This window comes from Triturus cristatus, chromosome 4_2 (assembly GCF_964204655.1).
Source record: "Triturus cristatus chromosome 4_2, aTriCri1.1, whole genome shotgun sequence".
In the NCBI taxonomy this organism is placed as follows: Eukaryota; Metazoa; Chordata; class Amphibia; order Caudata; family Salamandridae; genus Triturus; species Triturus cristatus.
This window is the reverse complement of record NC_140586.1, coordinates 28,922,618-28,942,794: the sequence shown is the minus strand read 5'-3', so window position 1 is coordinate 28,942,794 and position 20,177 is coordinate 28,922,618. Positions and strand designations below refer to the sequence as shown.

Genomic DNA, 20,177 nt, shown 5'->3' with positions numbered 1-20,177 from the left:
ATAAGCACACCTGAATATCTGAAGCAAACACCGCAGCCAGAGGCCTCCACACATGGATCTCCAACTGCGCAGACTAACTCACCCCGCTACGCAACCCCAGCAAACAGCGCCCCAGAAAAGCCGCCTGGTTCACCACCGATCTCCAAAAAGCCAGACGCACTTGCAGATGCCTTGAGAAGAACTGGAGGAACACCAAGACAACAGAACACTACGCCACCTACAAGGACGCCGTGACGGACTACCACAGCCAACTCAGAACCACCAAGAGGAACTTCGTCCACAACAAAATCACCGCCAACTCCACCAATGCCAAGGAACTCCTGAGTGTCATTCAGGAATTCACAAACCCACGCAGTGAAGCCACAGACATCGCCCCGTCCCGAAACCTCTGCGACAAGCTTGGAACCTACTTCCACCTCAAGATCAAAGCATTCTACGACAACTACACTGACCACCCACAAGACGCCACACCCAGCCCCCGCCCCCCATAGGTAACAGCCAGGCCACCATCTCCAAATGGACACCAATCACAGCTGACGACACTGCCACAACCATGAAAGGCATCCACTCGGGGGGGGGGCCCCCACCGACCCCTGCCCCCGCACATTTACCACAGAGCCGCGGCCGCCATCAAACCCAAACTACAGCGCACCATCAACACCTCCCTCAAAACAGGCACTTTCCCAGATGACTGGAAGCAAGCAGAAGTCGGGCCTCTGCTCAAGAAGCCCACGGCTAACCCAACCGACCTAAAAAACTACCGGCTCATCTCGCTCCTCCCCTTTGCGGCCAAAGTGGCGGGGAAAATAGTCAACAAGGAGCTGACATGTTTCATCGAAGAGAACACTGTCCTAGACCATCCCAATCCGGATTCCAAAGCAGCACAGCACCGAGACCACCCTACTCGCCACCCCCGACGACATCTGCACTCTCCTGAACCAAGGACACTCAGCGGCCCTCATCCTACTCGACCTGTCAGCGACCTTCGACACCGTCTCTAACCGCACACTAGTTGCCAGACTACACGACGCTGGCATTCAAGGTACAGCCCTGGACTGGATCTGATCGTTCCTCACCGGAAGAACCCAAAGAATCAGACTACCACCCTTCCACTCTGCCCCCACGAACATCACCTGCGGTGTCCCACAGGGTTCATCACTGAGCCCGACCTTCTTCAACATCTACATGGCTCCCCTCGCAGCCATCATCTGACATGTCCTCAACATCGTATCATACGCCGACGACACCCAGCTCATCCTCTCCCTCACCAGAGACCCCACCACCGCAAAACTCAACTTCCAGAAAGGCATGCAAGAACTCGCAACCTGGATGACCAACAGCTGCCTCAAACTCAACGCCGAGAAGACAGAAGTCCTCGTCCTTGGAAGCGCCCCATCAGCATGGGACACCACCTGGTGGCACACCGCTCTCTGAAGCTCACCCACAGACCACGCCAAAAACTTCGGCATCGTACTCGACTGATCGCTCACCATGAACTGACAGATCAATGTCGTCTCCTCCAGCTGCTTCAACACCCTCCGCATCCTCTGCAAAACTTTCAAATGGATCTTTCCCCCCCCCCCCCCCCCAATCAAGAAAGACAGTCACCCATGCATTCATCACCAGCAGACTGGACTACAGTAACGCACTCTACGCCGGCATTAACAAGGCCCTACTCCGCATGCTCCAGACGATCCTGAACACCGCGGCCAGACTCGTCCGAGGCATCCCCCGCCATGAACACATCAGCCAACACCTACGGGGACTCCACTAGCTCCCCGTGGAGAAGAGTCACCTTCAAAGTCCTCAATCACGCCTACAAATGCCTACACAACACCAGACCCAAATACCTCAACGACCGAATCAACTTCCATGTACCCAAACGAAATCTCCGATCCTTTAACCTCGCACTGGCTGAAACCCCGCGCATCCACAGAGCCAGAGCAGGCAGAAGATCATTCACTCACATTGCAGCCAAGACCTGGAACGAACTACCGGCAGTCATCAGACTCGCCCCCTCCCTGAACACCTTTAGGAAGACCCTCAAGACCTGGCTCTTCGGTTGAACAGATCTGTGACCCCCCCTCCCCCCCCAAGCTCTCCTTGAGACCCTCATGGGTGAGTAGCGTGCTTTAAACACCCTGATTGATTTATGGACTGCGGCAGGCCAGTGCAGTCTTGGCCAATTATAGCCTTGGTCTCTGGTCTACAAGTTTACTGGTATGCCTCCTTTCTCCTGGACTGTGCTCAGGATGACGATGAGTTCATGGTAAACTCGGCCAAAGAAACTGTGGAGCAGACGCCTGCTGATGCCCTGGACGTTTCTAGTGGCTAGATCACCAGACCAGTGCGTAAGCAATCTTCATGCCATTTGCATCTCAGAGCTGTTCAGTTTTTGACAAGAACAGGATGATCATCGGGGCATTCCACTCTTTCATTCCAAAAATGTTATGCCTTCCTCTTGAATGGAGAAACTTTTTTCCGAACCGTCTACATACATTTGCAGCCTCGGCTGAGGAAACTATCTATAATTTGAACTTCAAGCATTCTCTCCCCTTTTTATCTGTATTCACCAAAGACTTACGGTCTTCAGGCCATCTCTTTGTGACTTTTGCAGTCGGTTGTACCAGCTGAGCGACTGCAGAGGCTCCTATTGCCAGATGGATAACCTCTTGCACTTCCCAGTGGTACACTCTGTGTGGCTCCATCAGTGCCACGGAATACTCCATCAGTGGTAAGGCAGCAGCTGTAGCATTCAACAGGAATGTACATGTGCCGGAGGCTATGTTGGCTGCCCCACAAACATCTGCCATCGCTACACTCTTGAAGCTTCATACTGAAGAGGAACAGCGTTTGGCCAGGAGGCTTTTCTCACCCGTTTGCCCAGACATAAGATTCCTGAAGGTGCCTTTTGTAAAAAAAATGTTTTTACTGCTGGACTTTCTCCTTCTCAACTGCTGCGATATCTGCCTACAAATTGTGAAAAGTATGTCTGATCACAATGGCAGGAAAAACAATGTTAGTCAGTCTGTGTCCTGGTGCTTTGTGGGTTTCGGGGAGGGACTGCGAGTCACCTTGAATCAGAAACTTTTACTTCGAAGACAAATAACTTGTAACTTCCACGCCCTACAGGTCACAGGAGTGTGCAGACCACACAAATACAACACTTCAAACTGAAAACCGATAGCTGCAGGTAAGTAGCCTTTTTAGGTCTCGCCTATGCCTCGGCGAGATTTAATGCAGATGAGTACTTTTACAAAAGGGCTTTAACCCCCGCACCTCATTTCCATTGGCTGGCGTCACCGTTTATGCTAAACGGTGGCCAGCCATTGGAGATGAGCTACGTATGTTGCCTCCTTTTTGCTTTTTAGGCCGTCCTGCTTGGACTGGCTTGCCTGCTTTCCGTTTGTCGTAAAGCTTTTATTTTCTTTCTGGGCGTGTTTGATTTTATTTGGTGTTTTTGCATTCACTGTTGCGTTGCGGCTGTTCTGCTGAGGGCGGAGCGCACCTTTACTTTAAAGATAAACGCGGTGCCTGCTTCAGAGACACCGCACTTTCTGTTTCGACTCGAAGTCCCACAGGACTGGTCCAACCCTGTGTCGATCTATTGACCCGTTATTAGACCGCTCCGGGACACCCGGAGAAGTCATGCTCTGTAAAACAAGCCATAATTAAAAGATTGTGCGGGTAAAAGGGAATGAATGAAGTCAGCGTGTCACTGTTGCTTCTATAACACCACACCCGTATTAAAGCACGCGTTGGAAGCTTCTGCCAGGTGATAGATGTAGTTGCAGAATTTACACAACAGTCGTGTTTTTTTGGCCCCTTGTTGTTGGCTAAATAGAAGCTTCCTCTGGGGCGCATGATTCTCATTCGGCTTCTGGGCACTTCAGGAGAAAAGACGAGGGCCAAGGGCAAACGCGGCATGCGTCTGATAGGCGCTGACTGTTGATGGGCTTTGCGTGTCTGTATGTGGGTGTCTGTGTGTGCGTTTGTGTCGGTCTCTGTTTCTTCTTGCTTGTCTATGTGCATTACTGTGTTTGTATTCATCTGTGTGCCTCGCAGCGTGTTTGTTTGCGACTGTCTTTTTGCCTCCTCGCCTCTGTGTATTTTAACTTTGTGTTTGAGTGTATGTGAGTTGGGTGGGCGGGTCTTTGTGTGCCTTTTGGGTGCACACGGTTATCTGCCCAAGTGCCACTTTTGCAAGTGATTGTCTACTTACGTGCCCGCACTTGTTTGCCTGCGTGTCTGTATGCGTGTTTGACTGTGTGCAGTGCCTCTCTGACTGTGCGTTTGCCTATGTTTTTGCCATAGTTATGCCTTGTATGAACATGCCATGTGCTTTTATATATTTAGATATCTGACTATCAAGTAGAACGCACGTGTGTGTGTGTGCGCAGGTGTTTTTGCGTGTACCCGTGTGTGGTGATGTCTTTGTGAGCGGTTTGGTTGTGTTGTCTGTTTCCACTTTCTACACCTTTGAGTGAAATCAGTAGTAAACTCTGCCCTATTATTCTTTTTAGTACGTGGGCAGGGGGTGTACTTTTCTTCAAATTACTATTAATGCAGCTCCTCCAAATCACGAATGTCAGCTCGAAGCACTTGTGGATAGTTTCCCGCAATAGTTTCTAGCGTCACTAGCAGAAGCTTTTAATAGAGGTGTTATCGGCTAGAGCGGCCGACTTTGAAGCCAAGGAACAGGGTGCGTGTCTCGGCGCGAGTCTCAACATCCTGTGAAGCTGGACAAATCGCTCCGTGCCTAAAAATGAATGTGTCTGCAACGCAACTGGTGATCACATAGAGCGCCCCAATATCTGCGGGTCGAGTTCGGGCTATATAACAAAACTGCCCCAAAAAAAAAAAAACAATGTACGTGGCAAGCAACCTACATCACAGGGCGGGGGCTCGGATCGGCTCCCAGCAGTTAACTTGGGCAGGGCGTGAGGGGGGGGGTGTGTGTGTGTGTGTGTGTGGTGTAATGAAAAGCAGAGGGGCTTTGCGGCCCACGGAGCAGCCGTGCAGTCACCCGTTCATAACAAAAGGCCCCTATGATGTATGTATTAAGTTATTCCGCAGCCTTTTATCCCGCAGGGAATCGCACCGCGTTGTGATTCTGCATACCATTACTCCGCAAGTCGGAACGACGACTTGCGGAGGGGGGGGGGGGAGACGCTTGATGTTGGAATAGTATAATTTACTATTCCAACTCCAGTCTGTGCGGACACTAGGAAAGGTTTTGGATTTTAAATCCAACACCTCCCCCTCCGCAAGTCGTTGTTCCGACTTGCGGAGTAATGGTATGCGGAATCACAACGCAGTCGTTGTAACGACCGCGTTGTGATTCCCTGCGTTTAAATAGTTTCATGGTAAACCTAGTTTACCCCCTATGATCCCTGCAGGGGAGTCAGGCTGTTTTTGAAGGAGGCTGACAGATAGTGTACGGGGTGGGGCGAGGCGACAGGAAATGTTTTCTCTTTTTTTTGGGTGGTTTGTTATTGCGTGAAAGTGCTTTTTTTTTTTTACTGGAAGTGCGATAACTTGGTGAGAATACCTCAGCTTGAGGCTCAAAGGCTTTGTTCAGCTTGGCCGCAAGCGTGTTTTGTGTGGAGGTGTTCTCTTCAAACATGCGATGCTATGATCACTGGTTCTAAGCAGGGTAGGTTGTTTGTCTGGCACTTGTTCGAAGAATTCTTTGCTGCTAGAACACAAACTAATATACTCTAAAAGGTTTCTCAGTTTGACCACATGAGCCGTCTGTCGGAATCTGCGTCACTGTGTTCGCCCTTGCCCTTCGGTTCAAGCCCTCTAATCTCCCTCTTCACCCCCCATTTTTCCTAACCAACAAGTAAGTGCACGTCACTGACGTGGTTTTGCTTTATTTTTCTTTTCCTCTGCCTAAAACAAAAAAATGCTAACTACCCGCTTCTTTTCCACACTCCTCGCTACAATGTCTGCGTGGAACAAGGGCCACATTGTGCGTTTTGGTCTAGCTGGTCAGACTTATGCTGCCAGCCTTTTGACTTTGTCAATGCATTAGCTTTGTCAATGCATGTTGGTTTTTGTAAAACTTTGTTTGGGACTAACAGTTACCTTAACCCCTTTCCATGGTGCCCTACTGAAAACAAATGCTCTTTTCATCCGCTTATAGCAGTTGTGTAAGGCTAAATGACAAGACTTAATAGAACAGCCAGGATAATGTGCTGCATAGCTAAATACTTTTAAGATCCTAAAGGCGGGACCGTTGCATTGCAAATGCTTGTTGTTATTGTGACTGTTGGGGTTTGTCCATGAGGTTTACCCCGAGGCTGTAGGTCAGAAAGATACTTCCATTGCCTTTTTTTTTTACCATTTGGCAAGGCAACATTCACTCCAGAGATTGAGCTTTGCCGCATGCAATGTATGTTTTCACACATGATAATGGCACGCAAAAGCTTTGTATTAAACAGCTGTAGGAACCGTTTCTGGTCCCACAACAGTGGCACGGCCATTTACAAGTTGGCAATGGGAAAGTGCTTTTGAACAAAGAACAGCGGACTCACAGTAAATAAAACATAGACTTTGCATGCAGGCTGTTTTTTTCAAGCTGGCACATGATTTTGTCAGCAGTCTTTCTGGACGACTCTGGTCGCATCAGCAGACCCTTACATTTGTGGTTCTGCAACTTCGCATCCAGAGTGTTTTAGCCTCCTTGTAAAGGCGCTTGTTGAGGAAGACTTTTTGACCTGGAAGTTCTAGCTACCTATTTTAAGTAAACATTACTAGGCACTTCTGACTGCAAGAGAATGTGAATCTCCGTGGTTGCTAGCACCCAAGATGTGTTTCTTGGCATGGCAGAGTTACTTTTTCGCTGGACCGGGATTGTCCTTGCCGTTTGACTTTGCATTTTATGGCCATTGGTATTTGGCGAGCTGTTGGCTGGTCTGCATTGGCTTTTTTTGTAAGTTGATAGTCAAGGGTTCGCAAATCAGAGAAGGGGCTTCAGAGCGAGGCGTTTTTGCGTCTGTTGGTTGCGACATCTGTGACATTTTGTTTTCATGTTATGGATGGCATTGCATCATCCAGTTCTTAAGCGGCCTGTTATCAATGCGAGGAGCGAGCTACCCGCATAAGAAGAAGAGTGAATTTGATTTACATGTGAGCTCCGTTGAACAAGAAGTGATATATTGACACCATGAATAACAAAGTGGCTCCATTGAATTGCAAGGAAGGGAAGGAACCACGTTTGTAATAGGTAAGTGGGGAAAGCGCTGATAATGGAGCACGCCGAAGAGGCCTGCGTCAGGGGCGCAGTGAGGAACTCTATGCCACTGTTTAATAGAATCTAAACCCCAGAATATCAGTTCACCCCCAAGGTTGCAAAAATAAACACTATCACCGTTCTCAATATTAGTAGACTCCGTAGTAAACCTCCCTGCCCATTCCTGAAGATACAATGGGGTTCTTTATATACTGCAAACAGAATAACAATTTAAGAATGGAGAGAACGCAACATGAGCGACGGACAATCTATTGCATAAAAAAAGGACATTAATGAGCTTACTGCAAATTTTTCTAGTTGACTTTATTTCTTCATCCTGAGGTGCATGCGCATCATAACCAGGCTGAAAGAGTTGACACAACAGAACAAACTTTAGATTTGCAAGCGAAGAAAAAAAGTGCTTTTTTTCATACATTAAATGAAGATCAGTTTAAAAAAAAAAAAGAAAATATCCCTACTTTCCTGCAACTTGTATACTGTACGAATTAACTATTGTGTAATTCATAGATTTAACAGCAGCACTGGAAATGTTTATTTTTAATTGCATATTCTTGGATGAATTGTCTTTATAATATAGGTTTTGTAAACATTCCTTGTAAAATGTAATAAACTATTAAATGAATGATGCATTTGGTGTAGGGCCAACTCTGTCATGAAACTGGATTGTATACGAAATATTAATGTGTGCTGCATAGATTAACGCTATCAGAACATGGTCTATCCACTTCTCTCTAGAAAGATAATAATTTGTTCCTGCTCAGGAAATTATTGTAAAAAAAATTATTTCCTTCTCAGCATGGACGAAGGCTCCGACATGCACAGTTTACTGCTTACCGATAATGACACGCTGCTTATGGGGGGCATGCAGGACCACATCACAGAAATTGACTTGAACACTGTGCAGGAGACCCAGAAGGTAAGACACTTAACTATAACGGAAACTATAACGGAAACTTCTATGTCTGAAAGTAAAACTATATTCACAAGTGGAGAAAGAACAGAAACCGCATAAGCACCCCTCCCTACACGTTACATGTTTACTCAGCAAATCCCTAGGTCTTATTAATGAGTGGGAGCCTGTAGTTCCTTTTTAGGTCTCGCGCCTAGCGTTGCAGTGCATAGCACTGCTCGCGCAGCGAGAGACCTCTTGTAGGGGGTTTGGAAACTGACCTAGGAAAAGCACACGCTTGTGCATGTGCTTTTCCTTTTGTGCCATGCTATTGGCCTTTGCGTGCGTGTTTTTCACAAAGACAGCACGCAATAGGCCAAAGGCGGGCACATTGCTCCGCCCATGGCCTATTTGTGTCTGTTATGCGCAGCAGCAGCATATGTTTTCAATTATCATGCCCAGACACAGGCGCGATAATTGAAACCACATGGTTCGCTGTGGCGCTCGCGCACCACTCGCAGGCTTGTTTGCTTGCGATCGCTTTCACTTTTTTAAATCTTCATTTGGTGTTGATAATTAATGAATTAAAAGAAAAAAGAAAAATGGAGAAAAATTAAAACCACAAATTAAAGAATTCGAAGAACAGAACGAGGATTGATTAAACTAGTCATTCGCGACTACTAATCTTAACTGTTTAAGAGCTATGCCAACGGTATATTGGAAAGGAGTAAGGTAGTGGAGATACTGGGAGAAACCAACAGACTTGCAGTTGGGGAGAAATAAGGCACTGATAGTGGGCGGCGGGTACAGAGAGACTCTTAAACATTGCAAATAAGACTTTTAGTTTGTAAATGTTCTTTTGGACCAGGAAGAACGGCTCCATAAAATCAGATGCAAATGTCAAAGCTTGTTGTGGAGACCTCTGTTTTATGCAAACATGTTCCCGCGGCCTTCGTTCCCAGGGTTTTGGATATCTGGGCCTTGCATGAGGCGGCCGTGTGCACACTCATCCTCTTGTGAACCAACCATGAAAATCACTTTGATCTAAATATAGCCCTGCGTGCTCGCGTTCCTTTCACTTACTCTGCCCTCCACCCTCAATTGTTTGTTACGTTTTATCAAAAGCCTGTTACTGCATCCGGTTTTACCCCTGAAATTAAATATGTAATTGTACGGAAGAAGGGAGCGTGGGTAATGAATACGCACTGGGGCCATTCCCAGCGCTATCAAGGTTTGGAGTCCTCTACCCCCTTCGTAGAGACACTGGAATAACACCGCCCCCTTACACCGATATCAAATAGAATAACAATGCAATATAATAAGAATAATTTAGTACAGTTTTTTTTCTGGCTGAGCGTCCCGTCTGGAGTGGCGCGCTCACGTGCAAGGAAGGCCCAATGCAGTGAAGGGGCTGAACTAATTCCGCCTGTTTCTGAGCTGTGCCTCGTGGCGCATCTCATCGGGGCTATGCCTCCTGGGATTTGTTCCTCATGAGATCTGGGTATGAGTGAACAGCTTCTTACGGGTTCCGGATGTGCCTCCAGTGACCTGTACCTCACAAGACTGGGCAGCGGCTGTTTGTCCATCTCTCTATATCGTGAGGGAGAAGAGAGGACACCAGAAGCAAGCTATGCCGACAGCCTGCGCAGAACCTCGGATGTGTCCTATGTGCGGCTCTACCTCACGAGGATTTTGATCAATGGTTGTGTTTTCACAAGCTTTACCTCACGAGGCTCTTCTCATAATCGGCCTATGCTGTACTTACTGAGAGCCATAGAGGAGGGTAGTTGTGAGGGCTGCGTCGGACCGATTTGTATTCTTCAACGGTGTTTTAACCTCAAAATAAGTCGTACGTACATCACGGATGAAAAAAATGTCACACCGAGGTTCGTTTTGGACCCTTAGTCTGAGCTTTACTTTTCAGAGTTGTCTCTAATCCTGGTTGTACATCTCAAGGGCTAATAGACGCAGCTGCCATTCCACAGGACTGTAATAGTTACACGCGTATGTCACAGGATGTGATGGGCCAATCAATGCATTCTTTCTAAGTTGGCTTGTACTATGTGCAATAGGTCTCGCATTTGCAAGAGTTTAATCTATTGACATTGCAAATGACAATGCTTTTTAATTTATTTATCTGTTTTAAAAACAACACATAAATAAAAGGCATTGTCATTTACAAGGTCAAACTCTCGTAATTGCGAGACCTATTGCATTGCAAATGCTTGTTAGATCTTGCAGGTAACCAAAGATATTTGGAAAGGTCGCCTCACCCACAACTTACAGTGGCATGCTTCATTATTGGCAACCTATCTATACCAAAGATAAGTGAATACCACCCTGGCAGGCTCAACCAATAATGCATAAACCTAAATACGTTGTTAATGTATGCCAGCAGGGATCCAGATGTTTAGTAAGAATATCGTGAGGTATACCCTTGGGGGCTTCCCTTAATTCAGTGATACCCCGATAATATTACACAAAGGTTGTTTTGAATGTTTGATGAAGTTCATCCATCCATGGGTTTTGCCAATATGTTTAGCCAAAGTAAAGCCCATACAGGCCTACAGTCTTCTTCAGAGCTATTTTAATCCCTGCCTGTTATGTGTTCATACCATGCAATATTATGAGGCATAATGCTTTCATACCCTTTTCTATCCTTTCTCTCTCTGTACCCTGTTTGAGAGTGTTTTAATGCTTAGTGGTCACTGTGAGGGGGAGGCACTTCCCTGTGGTCACACACTGTCAATGGATTTATGCTGCAATCAAATGAATGTACAGCGACTGGCAGACAAGGAGAAAGATAGGGTTGACTGCAGCATGAATCCCTTGACAAATGTGTGACTACAGGAGTGCTCCGCGGCGTGACCAATAAGCACTGAACCACCCTCAAATAGGATACAAGAGAAAATGAACAGAAATGGGTATGAGAGCTTTATGCATCATAATATTGCATTATATGGCTAAAAATATGCTTCTTTCGGATCATTTTTCCAAAATGTCAATTTGGGAAAGTCTGTATATAAAGTATTATCCCATCCACCCCACAGGGTCTGAAATGCACATAAAAAACAGGATGCAATTTCATTCATAGAAAACGTGCTTGAGCAAAAAAGTGCATGTGAATTAAAAAAATCGGTATACAAGGTGTTAAAACGGGTTTCTTACCAGTGTACAACAATTAGGGCTGGTTCAGTCGTGAACCCATTCTTTAAATGCCAGCCCACAGGAGTCGTACAGACCAAACTATCTGTCGACATTTCAACCCCGATAATTCTGTGCGGCAATTAATCATCAGGCTGAGTCTTCCGGACAACAAATGGAGGCGCCATTGTTTCACAAGTGAAATTGTTAGTGGGTTTCCAAAAGGTCACCTGTACGGTGCCACAAATTATATGACAACCACTCTCATTCGCCATGCTATTCCAAAGTGAAGGCCTCAATAGGAAGCCTCTATTCATTACTTAAAGTGGGGCATAATGTTTTAAGTCTTCGCATACACATGGGCGGTTCTCTTGTCTGGATCTGTTTGTCAGAATCTGTAGCCAAACTGGCGCGCACATGGAGAACATCCCCTCTTGGAAGATCTTTTATACAGAAACTCAGTGTCAATAATTTCAGTCTAATACCCACTCCAGTGTTGCTGTTGGAAAACCACAGTTTGTTGACTGTGACTTTGTCAAGGAGAAGACGCTTATAATCTAGAACGGGTTTTGTGGGCATCGGTCGTTTAACCTCAGAAAAGCTAATGGTACAACAATGTACTCATTTAATTACAAAGTAAGTTTTAGTGCAAGTTAGTTTGGAATTCTGGGGCTATATTACCCTTTAACTATTTGGTAAAACATTCTGCATTGTCGGTAAATAAAAATAATTTGGATAGTTGCCCCATAGATTCTTTTTGGTACACTTTTTGAAGCTGCTCTAGTGATCTGTTGTGTTTTATCACATGTTCTTTCTTACTTCATTTAGTTCACAGTGGATACTCCGGGCATCACCATTATGAGGCAGAGCAACCGCTTCTTTTTCTGTGGACACACTTCAGGGAAGGTAACCAATTTTCTCATGGTTAAGCTTTATGTGACAGTTCAAGTTGTGCACTATTTCCCTTCAGACCTTTTCACAGTTTTTGTGTACTAATTGCTGTGAGCGTTTTTTTCCATTTTATGCTAAAATAGAGGCAGACTTGATTTACCCACATAGTTCTTGCCACATTATCTGATTTGGTGAGATGTCTGTGCAGTGGGATGTCATCAGCTATTGTGTTCCTGTCGTCTAGAGGATACTTCCCAATTTAAGACTGAATTATGGATTTTTTTAGGGAAAAGCATGAAACTTGGCAGAAGTGTGTATATCCAAATTGTAATTTTAAACATTGTAGTAACTGGCCCCAAGAGCCCCTAACTACCATGTTGGAAAATGGGAGCAAAAATGCATTATAATAACTCTTGAATGGAGCAACAGATTTTGCTTTCTAGGTCTGGGTTGATGGTGTAGCTGTTGGCTGACCTTATGTGATCAACCTACACAAGAGCGTTCTGAACTACTACTGAGGGGTTTGGTCTCTCTGCACATGTTGGTGGACAGGAGTACATGTTTTGATGGGGCAGAAGTTGTGTGCTTCAGCAGAACAAACATTGGCAAAGGCATTCGGTCTCGGCCTATTTGCTTTGTCCATTTCTTTTAGCCATGTTCAGCAGCACGCCTGAAAGGAGGGGGGAAAGGGATATGCTATGCCAGCATTGACCGCGGGGGACAGTGATCAGTTTACTTATTATGGGATTATTCAAATCCTTCACAAAAAGGATTAATTAGCTTACGTCTAACTGAAGTTCGCCGTTTGGCCCGCATGAAGACAGCACCAGAAAGGCCATATAGAGCAGATAGTGCAGTGCTGTTTGCCTTTGTAGGGAGAGGAGGGACCAAACAATAGAGGAGGAGGGGCCAGGGAGTGTACACAGCAAGCAACAGTGGAGAAGGGGTAGACCAGACAAGCAACAATGCAGGAACAGGTTGTGGGATCATGGGGCAGGGTAAGCAACCATGTGGGAGGGGGTGCAATAAAAGGGAATCTAGTATGCCTGACAGCGGCGAACGGTGTAAAGACACTGGGCAAGGGAAGGTGTTCTTGGGGCCATGCTCCAAGGTAGCGAGAAACACACAACGTGGAAGTAAAGCTGACAATCGCTGACCGAAGAGAAGCAAGGAAATGAGTGACCATGAAGTCAACCAATGGTAAGCAGTGAGTGGGCACTAAGCCACCTAAGTAAACAAAATGTGTCTCTTACGACGCTGCATACATTCTCAGGCAAGATCTAATTTATAGGGGTTGGGGGGGGGGGGGGAGAACTGTCAGGTGAAGGTGCCTGCCAGACCTACTGAACGGCATAAAGCAATCGCCATTGCCCCCAAACATTTGTGTCATGTCTGAGGGGAAACATCCTGTTCGAGGCATATGAGCTGCAGATTACACACCTTTGCATAGATCGCCATCTGTTGTTGGGCCCGGATGTTTGCAGTTTGTTTTTCCTCTTGGAAAGTCTTTGGAAGTCACGAGGTTGGTGACTTCTCCTTTGGATCGTATTGCGCATGGGCTTCGGCTCCATCCTCAGATTGTTTTTTTCCGCCATCGGGCTCGGATGTGATACTTCGCGCTCCGGTTCCGAACAGCTTCCAGATCGACGCGCAATCCTCACCCCAATCGCTGTATTGTTTCGATCACGATCTCTTCAATAAACGCGCCTTCTCATCGACACAAGCCTTCGGTTCCAGTCGTCGACGGCAGCCTTCGGGCCTACCCAGGCTCTGGTCCCGGCTCATGGAAAGAACCCCATTTAAAAAGTGCCCTCGATGTGGATCCAAATTTCCCCACACCGATCTTCATGAGGTATGCAACCTTTGCCTCTCCCCAGAACACGAGGCTCGAGACTGTCCGGCCTGTAAGTCTTTCCGATCTAAAAAGACTATTCGGGACCGAAGAGCTAGAAGGAACATGGCACACTCATCAATGTCCATTCCAGTCGACATCTTCGGAGACGACATCGACGATCCAGAACATCATCGTACCGAAGAGGACCTTGTCAGCGCTTCCGAGGCCGACGAGTCAGATGTGGAGGACATCACCCGGGCGCAGAGAGTCGTGAGTACCAATCTACCCCCTCCCACACCTGCGCCGACACCCAAAAAGGCTTCGGTCACGCCTTCGCCTCCGGGCCTAGGCAAGACCAGAGACACTGCTTCACACACCCCACCTTCGGGCCCAGTGAAGAAGCCAAGTAAGCCTTCCGGCGGCTCGGGCTCGAGCCAGCCTGCCAGCGGTGCCGAGAAACACACTTCGGCACCGAAAAAGAAGACGGCCTCCACCTCGACACCGAGCTCCGCACCAAAGCCCTCGGGGTCGAAACCCAGCCCTTGGGCACCGGCGCCATCTACGATGCCGACCAAACCACACAAGGCCACCGGCACTGACACTTCCAAGCCGAAGCCCATCTCGGCACTGACCAAGAGACCGGAGGGTCCCAAGCCGGGTTCTAAACATCAAACCGGCACGGAAAAACCTAAAAAAATCATTGGCCCGACGCCTTTGGCGCCGACGGACCAAATTACCTCACCAGAGCTATTTACACCGGATCCCTTGCAAAAAACTCTTACCAAGGATCCAAAAACTGGACATTTGACACTCTCTACTAAGAAGAGACATTTGGAGAAGCCTGCTCCGCCTCCGCCTCCACCTCCGAAGAGGAAGGACTCTGCTACCTCTCCGCTCAGAATACCTTCCCCTCCTCCTCCACCTCTTCCACCTTCCCCGCCTCCACCCTCTCCACCCCCACCTTATCGTTCTCCTACTCCGTCTCCAGACGATGATGATCACGGGGACCCATATTATGATACAGGGGATGTGCCACAAGACCACACCCCTACAGGATCTCCAGATCCATGGGACGATTACCATATACCAGATATCCCCAACGTCCCACAAGACGATATTTACCCTTCTAGACCATCTCCACCAGAAGATTCATTAGGGTTTAACCATCTTCTGCAAAGAGCAGCACATTATCATGGGGTGGACATGCATAATGACCCTGTGGAGGAAGATTTCCTCCTAGACACATTCGATACTACACCGAGGTCCACCTCCATACTGCCCATGCTCAAAGGGGTGGTAAAGTATGCGGCAGAAGTTTTTAAAGACCCAGTTAGAGCCAGGATGCTTAACCCACGTATCGAAAAGAAGTACAAACCTTCTCCCTCAGATCCCTCTTACATCAGAGGACCAGCGCCACTAGATTCCTTAGTGGTCTCTACGGCATGTAAAAGGGCAAACTCACAAGCGTCAGGTGATGCACCACCACCTGACAAGGAGTCAAAACTGCTAGATGCTTCAGGCAAACGCACAGCATCCCAGGCCGCCAACATATGGCGTATAGCAAACACTCGGGCACTGCTGGCCAGATATGGCAGGGCTCATTATGACAAATTAGAGAGCATAATGCAACATCTCCCTGAAAAATATAAAAGTAAAGCCAACGAGTTGATTCAAGAGGGTAAAACAATCACAAACACCTCTATACTTTGTGGCCTAGATGCAGCAGACACAGCCTCCAGGGCCATTAACACCAGCGTCCTTCTCCGTCGACATGCTTGGTTAAGGGTATCTGGGTTTAAACCAGAAGTACAAGCCTCTATCCTTAACCATCCCTTTGACCAGGAACATCTATTCGGGCCAAAGGTGGATGAGGCCTTAGAAAAGATGAAAAAGGACACGGATACCGCAAAATCCATGGGGGCCTTACAGTCTCACCCGCCCAGACGCTCCTTTCGCTGCTCATCCTTTCGGAGTGTATCCAGAGGCTACTCCTCAGACACAGCGCCCACATCGTACAAGTCCCCTACTCAGACCACCTTTACAAAAGGTTACCAAAGAGGCGGCTACAGGGGTTACAACAACAAGGGCAGAGGCAAAACAAATACCGCCCGCTCTGCCACACCTACTACCCAATGACTTCACCCTGCTCCCTCCAGACCATCCCACTCCGGTCGGGGGCAGACTCACAAATTTCCTTCATGTCTGGGAGACCATCATCTCAGACAAATGGGTGACCCAAATAATTCGGTCAGAATACTGCCTGGAATTAACATCTACCCCCCCCCCCCCCCAACATTCCACCCAGGCAACGCCCAATGTCACAAGAACACTCAACATTGCTAAAGCAGGAGGTAATCTCCCTCCTACAAAAACAGGCAATAGAACAAGTCCCCGCCAATCAGCAAAATGTAGGGGTCTACTCCCTATATTTTCTAATACCAAAAAGGGACAAGACTCTACGACCCATCTTAGATCTCCGACCTCTAAACACATACATACATTCGGACCATTTTCACATGGTAACACTTCAGCAAGTACTTCCGCTCCTCTCCCAGAACGACTTTCTCACCACACTGGACTTGAAAGACGCATACTTTCACATTCTGGTACACCATGGCCACAGAAAGTACCTCAGATTTGTAGTGGACGGGCAACAATACCAGTTCAAGGTGCTCCCATTCGGGGTCACAACAGCACCAAGGGTATTCACCAAGTGCCTAGCGGTAGTGGCGGCACACCTCAGAAGACAGCACATTCACGTCTTCCCATATTTGGACGACTGGCTAATAAAAGCCACGTCCTACAACCAATGTGTACATCACACCGCTACTACAATCCAATTACTTCACCAGCTAGGTTTCACGGTGAACCACTAAAAGTCCCAGCTAATACCATCCCACACAAAGCAATACCTCGGTGCCACCATAGACACCTCAAAAGCCATAGCCTACCCCAATCCTGCCAGGATTGCAAGCATTCAGTCTTTGCGTCAAAGATTCATACCTCAACACTCTCTCCCAGCAAGAGTGTTTATGCAACTGATAGGGATGATGGCCTCTTGCATTTTCATAGTACCTCATGCAAGACTCCAGATGCGTCCACTCCAAGAGTGCTTAGTGCGCCAATGGAACCAGGCCCTGGGGCAACTGACAGATCTGGTGTTGGTAGACGGTCGCACCCATCGCTCTCTGCAGTGGTGGAACACCACAAATCTTTCCAGAGGTCGACGGTTCCTGGACCCGGTTCCACACATAATCCTGACAACAGACGCATCGCTCTCCGGCTGGGGAGCTCATCTACTACACCTCACAGTGCAGGGCACATGGACGCCGCAACAAAAGTTACTCCACATCAACCATCTGGAGTTACTGGCAATCTTTCTAGCCCTAAAACCCTTTCACGCACAGATTTTAGGCAAGGCAGTCCTAATTCGCACAGACAACATGACGGCCATGTACTACATTCAAAAACAAGGCGGCACACACTCTCCACAGCTCTCTCAACTAGCACAGAGCATATGGAGATGGGCAATTCCACACAAAATCTTTCTCTTAGCCCAGCATGTCCCAGGAGTCCAAAACACCATGGCAGATCTGCTCAGCAGACAGACGCAGCAGATCCACGAGTGGGAACTTCACCCGCAGGTTCTTCACCTGTTCTTTCAGATGTGGGGGCATCCACACATAGACCTATTCGCCACCCACGAAAACAAAAAATGCCCAAGCTTCGCCACCAGATACCCACACCCGTTGTCCAAAGGCAATGCGATATGGATGAACTGGGCAGGCAAATTTGCGTACGCCTTTCCACCTCTCCCACTAATTCCATTAGTGGTGCGAAAGCTACAACAGCACTCCCTCACACTGATTCTAGTAGCTCCAACATGGGCCAGACAACCGTGGTACACCACGCTGCTGGAACTCTCGGTAGTGCCACAACAAAATTTACACCTCTCACCATGCCTCCTAACCCAGAACCATGGAGAGATCCGACACCCAGACCCAGCTCAGCTCAACCTTGCGATCTGGCTCCTGAGATCTTAGAATTCGGATACCTAAACCTTCCCCCTGACTGTATGAACGTCATCAGAGAAGCTAGACGCCTACTACCAGAGCCTGCTACGCTGCCAAGTGGAAAAGATTTGTTGTTTATTGCCATAACAACACAATCAACCCTCTAGACGTATCTATACAGCACATCATATGCTACTTACTCCATCTACAAAGGTGTAACCTAGCATATACATCCATTCGGCTACACCTCGCAGCAATTGCCACTTACCTACAAAACAGACAGCACCTATCACGTTTCAGAGTGCCTGCCATTAAAGCCTTCATGGAAGGCCTCAAACTAATAATTCCCCCCAGAATACCACCCTCACCTGTGTGGAACTTAAATATAGTTCTCACAAGGCTGATGGGACCGCCTTTCGAACCTTTGCATAAATGTGAACTGCAATTTCTCACATGGAAAACAGCTTTCCTTGTAGCCATAACTTCCCTTAGAAGGGTCAGTGAGATACAAGCACTTACTATACAAGAACCTTTTCTCCAAATGCACCCAAACAAGGTTGTTCTCCGTACCAACCCAAAATTCCTACCCAAAGTCATTTCCCCCTTTCATCTGAACCAATCGGTAGAATTACCGTTTTTTTCTCGCAACCTCAAACTGTTGCAGAAAGGGCTCTACACACACTGGATGTTAAAAGGTCCTTACTTTACTATATCCAAAGAACACAACCTTTCAGAAAGACAAAACAACTGTTTGTCCCTTTCTCTCCACCACATAAAGGCAACCCCATCTCAAAATCAGGGATAGCTAGGTGGATTGTAAAATGCATACAGATTTGCTACCACAAGGCAAAACGCACGCTATCTGTTCCCTCTAAAGCCCACTCTACACGAAAGATAGGGGCTTCTATGGCTTTTCTAGGGAACATCCCATTAGATGATATCTGCAAAGCAGCTACATGGTCAACACCGCACACTTTCACTAAACACTACTGTGTAGATGTGCAAACCAAGCAACAAGCTAGTGTGGGCCAGGCTGTACTAAAAACACTATTTCAAACCACTGCAACAGATACCGGTGGTCGCCGCTAAGGTTGGGAACTGCTATATAGTCTATGCAAAAGTGTGTAATCTGCAGCTCATATGCCTCGAATGGAATATGCTACTTAAAAGTATGCATCTGTTCTTGGCATGTAGAGCTGCAGATCTACACACGCCCACCCGCCTCCCCGGCTACCTGTATCTGTTTGTCTATCTTATTTAGATACAACACACATGGGTTTCTTCACTGTTATTACTACGCTCCATCTTTCCCTGCTGGCGATAAACAATCTGAGGATGGAGCCGAAGCCCATGCGCAATACGATCCAAAGGAGGAGTCACCGACCTCGTGACTTCCAAAGACTTTCCAAGAGGAAAAACAAACTGCAGACATCCGGGCCCAACACCAGATGGCGATTTATGCAAAAGTGTGTAGATCTGCAGCTCTACATGCCAAGAACAGATGCATACTGGTAAGTAGCATATTCCTTCGGCTACACCTCGCAGCAATTGCAGCTTACTTACAAAACAGGCAGCACCTATTGCTTTTCAGAGTACCTGCCATTAAAGCCTTCATGGAAGGCCTCATAAGAATAATTCCCCCCAGAGTACCACCCTCACCTGTGTGGAACTTAAATATCGTTCTCACAAGGCTGATGGGGCCTCCCTTCGAACCTTTGCATAAATGCGAACTGCAATTCCTCACATGGAAAACAGCTTTCCTTTGTAGCCATCACTTCCCTTAGAAGGGTCAGTGAGATACAAGCACTTACCATACAATAACCTTTTCTTCAAATGCACCAGAACAAGGTTGTTCTCCGTACCAACCCAAAATTCCTACTTAAGTTCATTTCCCCTTTCCACCTAAACCAATCTGTAGAATTACCAGTATTTTTCTCGCAACCTCAGACCGTTGCAGAAAGGGCTCTGCACATGCTAGATGTCAAACGAGCCTTACTTTACTATATCCAGAGAACACAACCTTTCTGAAAGACCAAACAACTGTTTGTCTCTTTTTCTCCACCACACAAGGGCAACCCCATCTCAAAATCAGGGATTGCTAGGTGGATTGTAAAATGCATCCAGGATTGCTACCACAAAGCAAAACGA

At 47.2% G+C, this 20,177-nt stretch overlaps 1 protein-coding gene across 3 annotated transcripts in view; it reads left to right on the top strand.

Moving 5' to 3' along the window:
- PAN2 (poly(A) specific ribonuclease subunit PAN2) overlaps window positions 1–20,177 on the top strand; it is a 1,342,435-nt gene that overhangs the window by 601,202 nt on the left and 721,056 nt on the right. For all 3 annotated transcript variants that reach the window (XM_085600270.1, XM_085600271.1, XM_085600272.1), the window contains exons 4-5: window positions 8,054–8,174; window positions 12,120–12,197. In XM_085600270.1, the coding sequence (XP_085456396.1) occupies window positions 8,054–8,174; window positions 12,120–12,197 (199 nt within the window). The remainder of the gene's footprint in view (window positions 1–8,053; window positions 8,175–12,119; window positions 12,198–20,177) is intronic.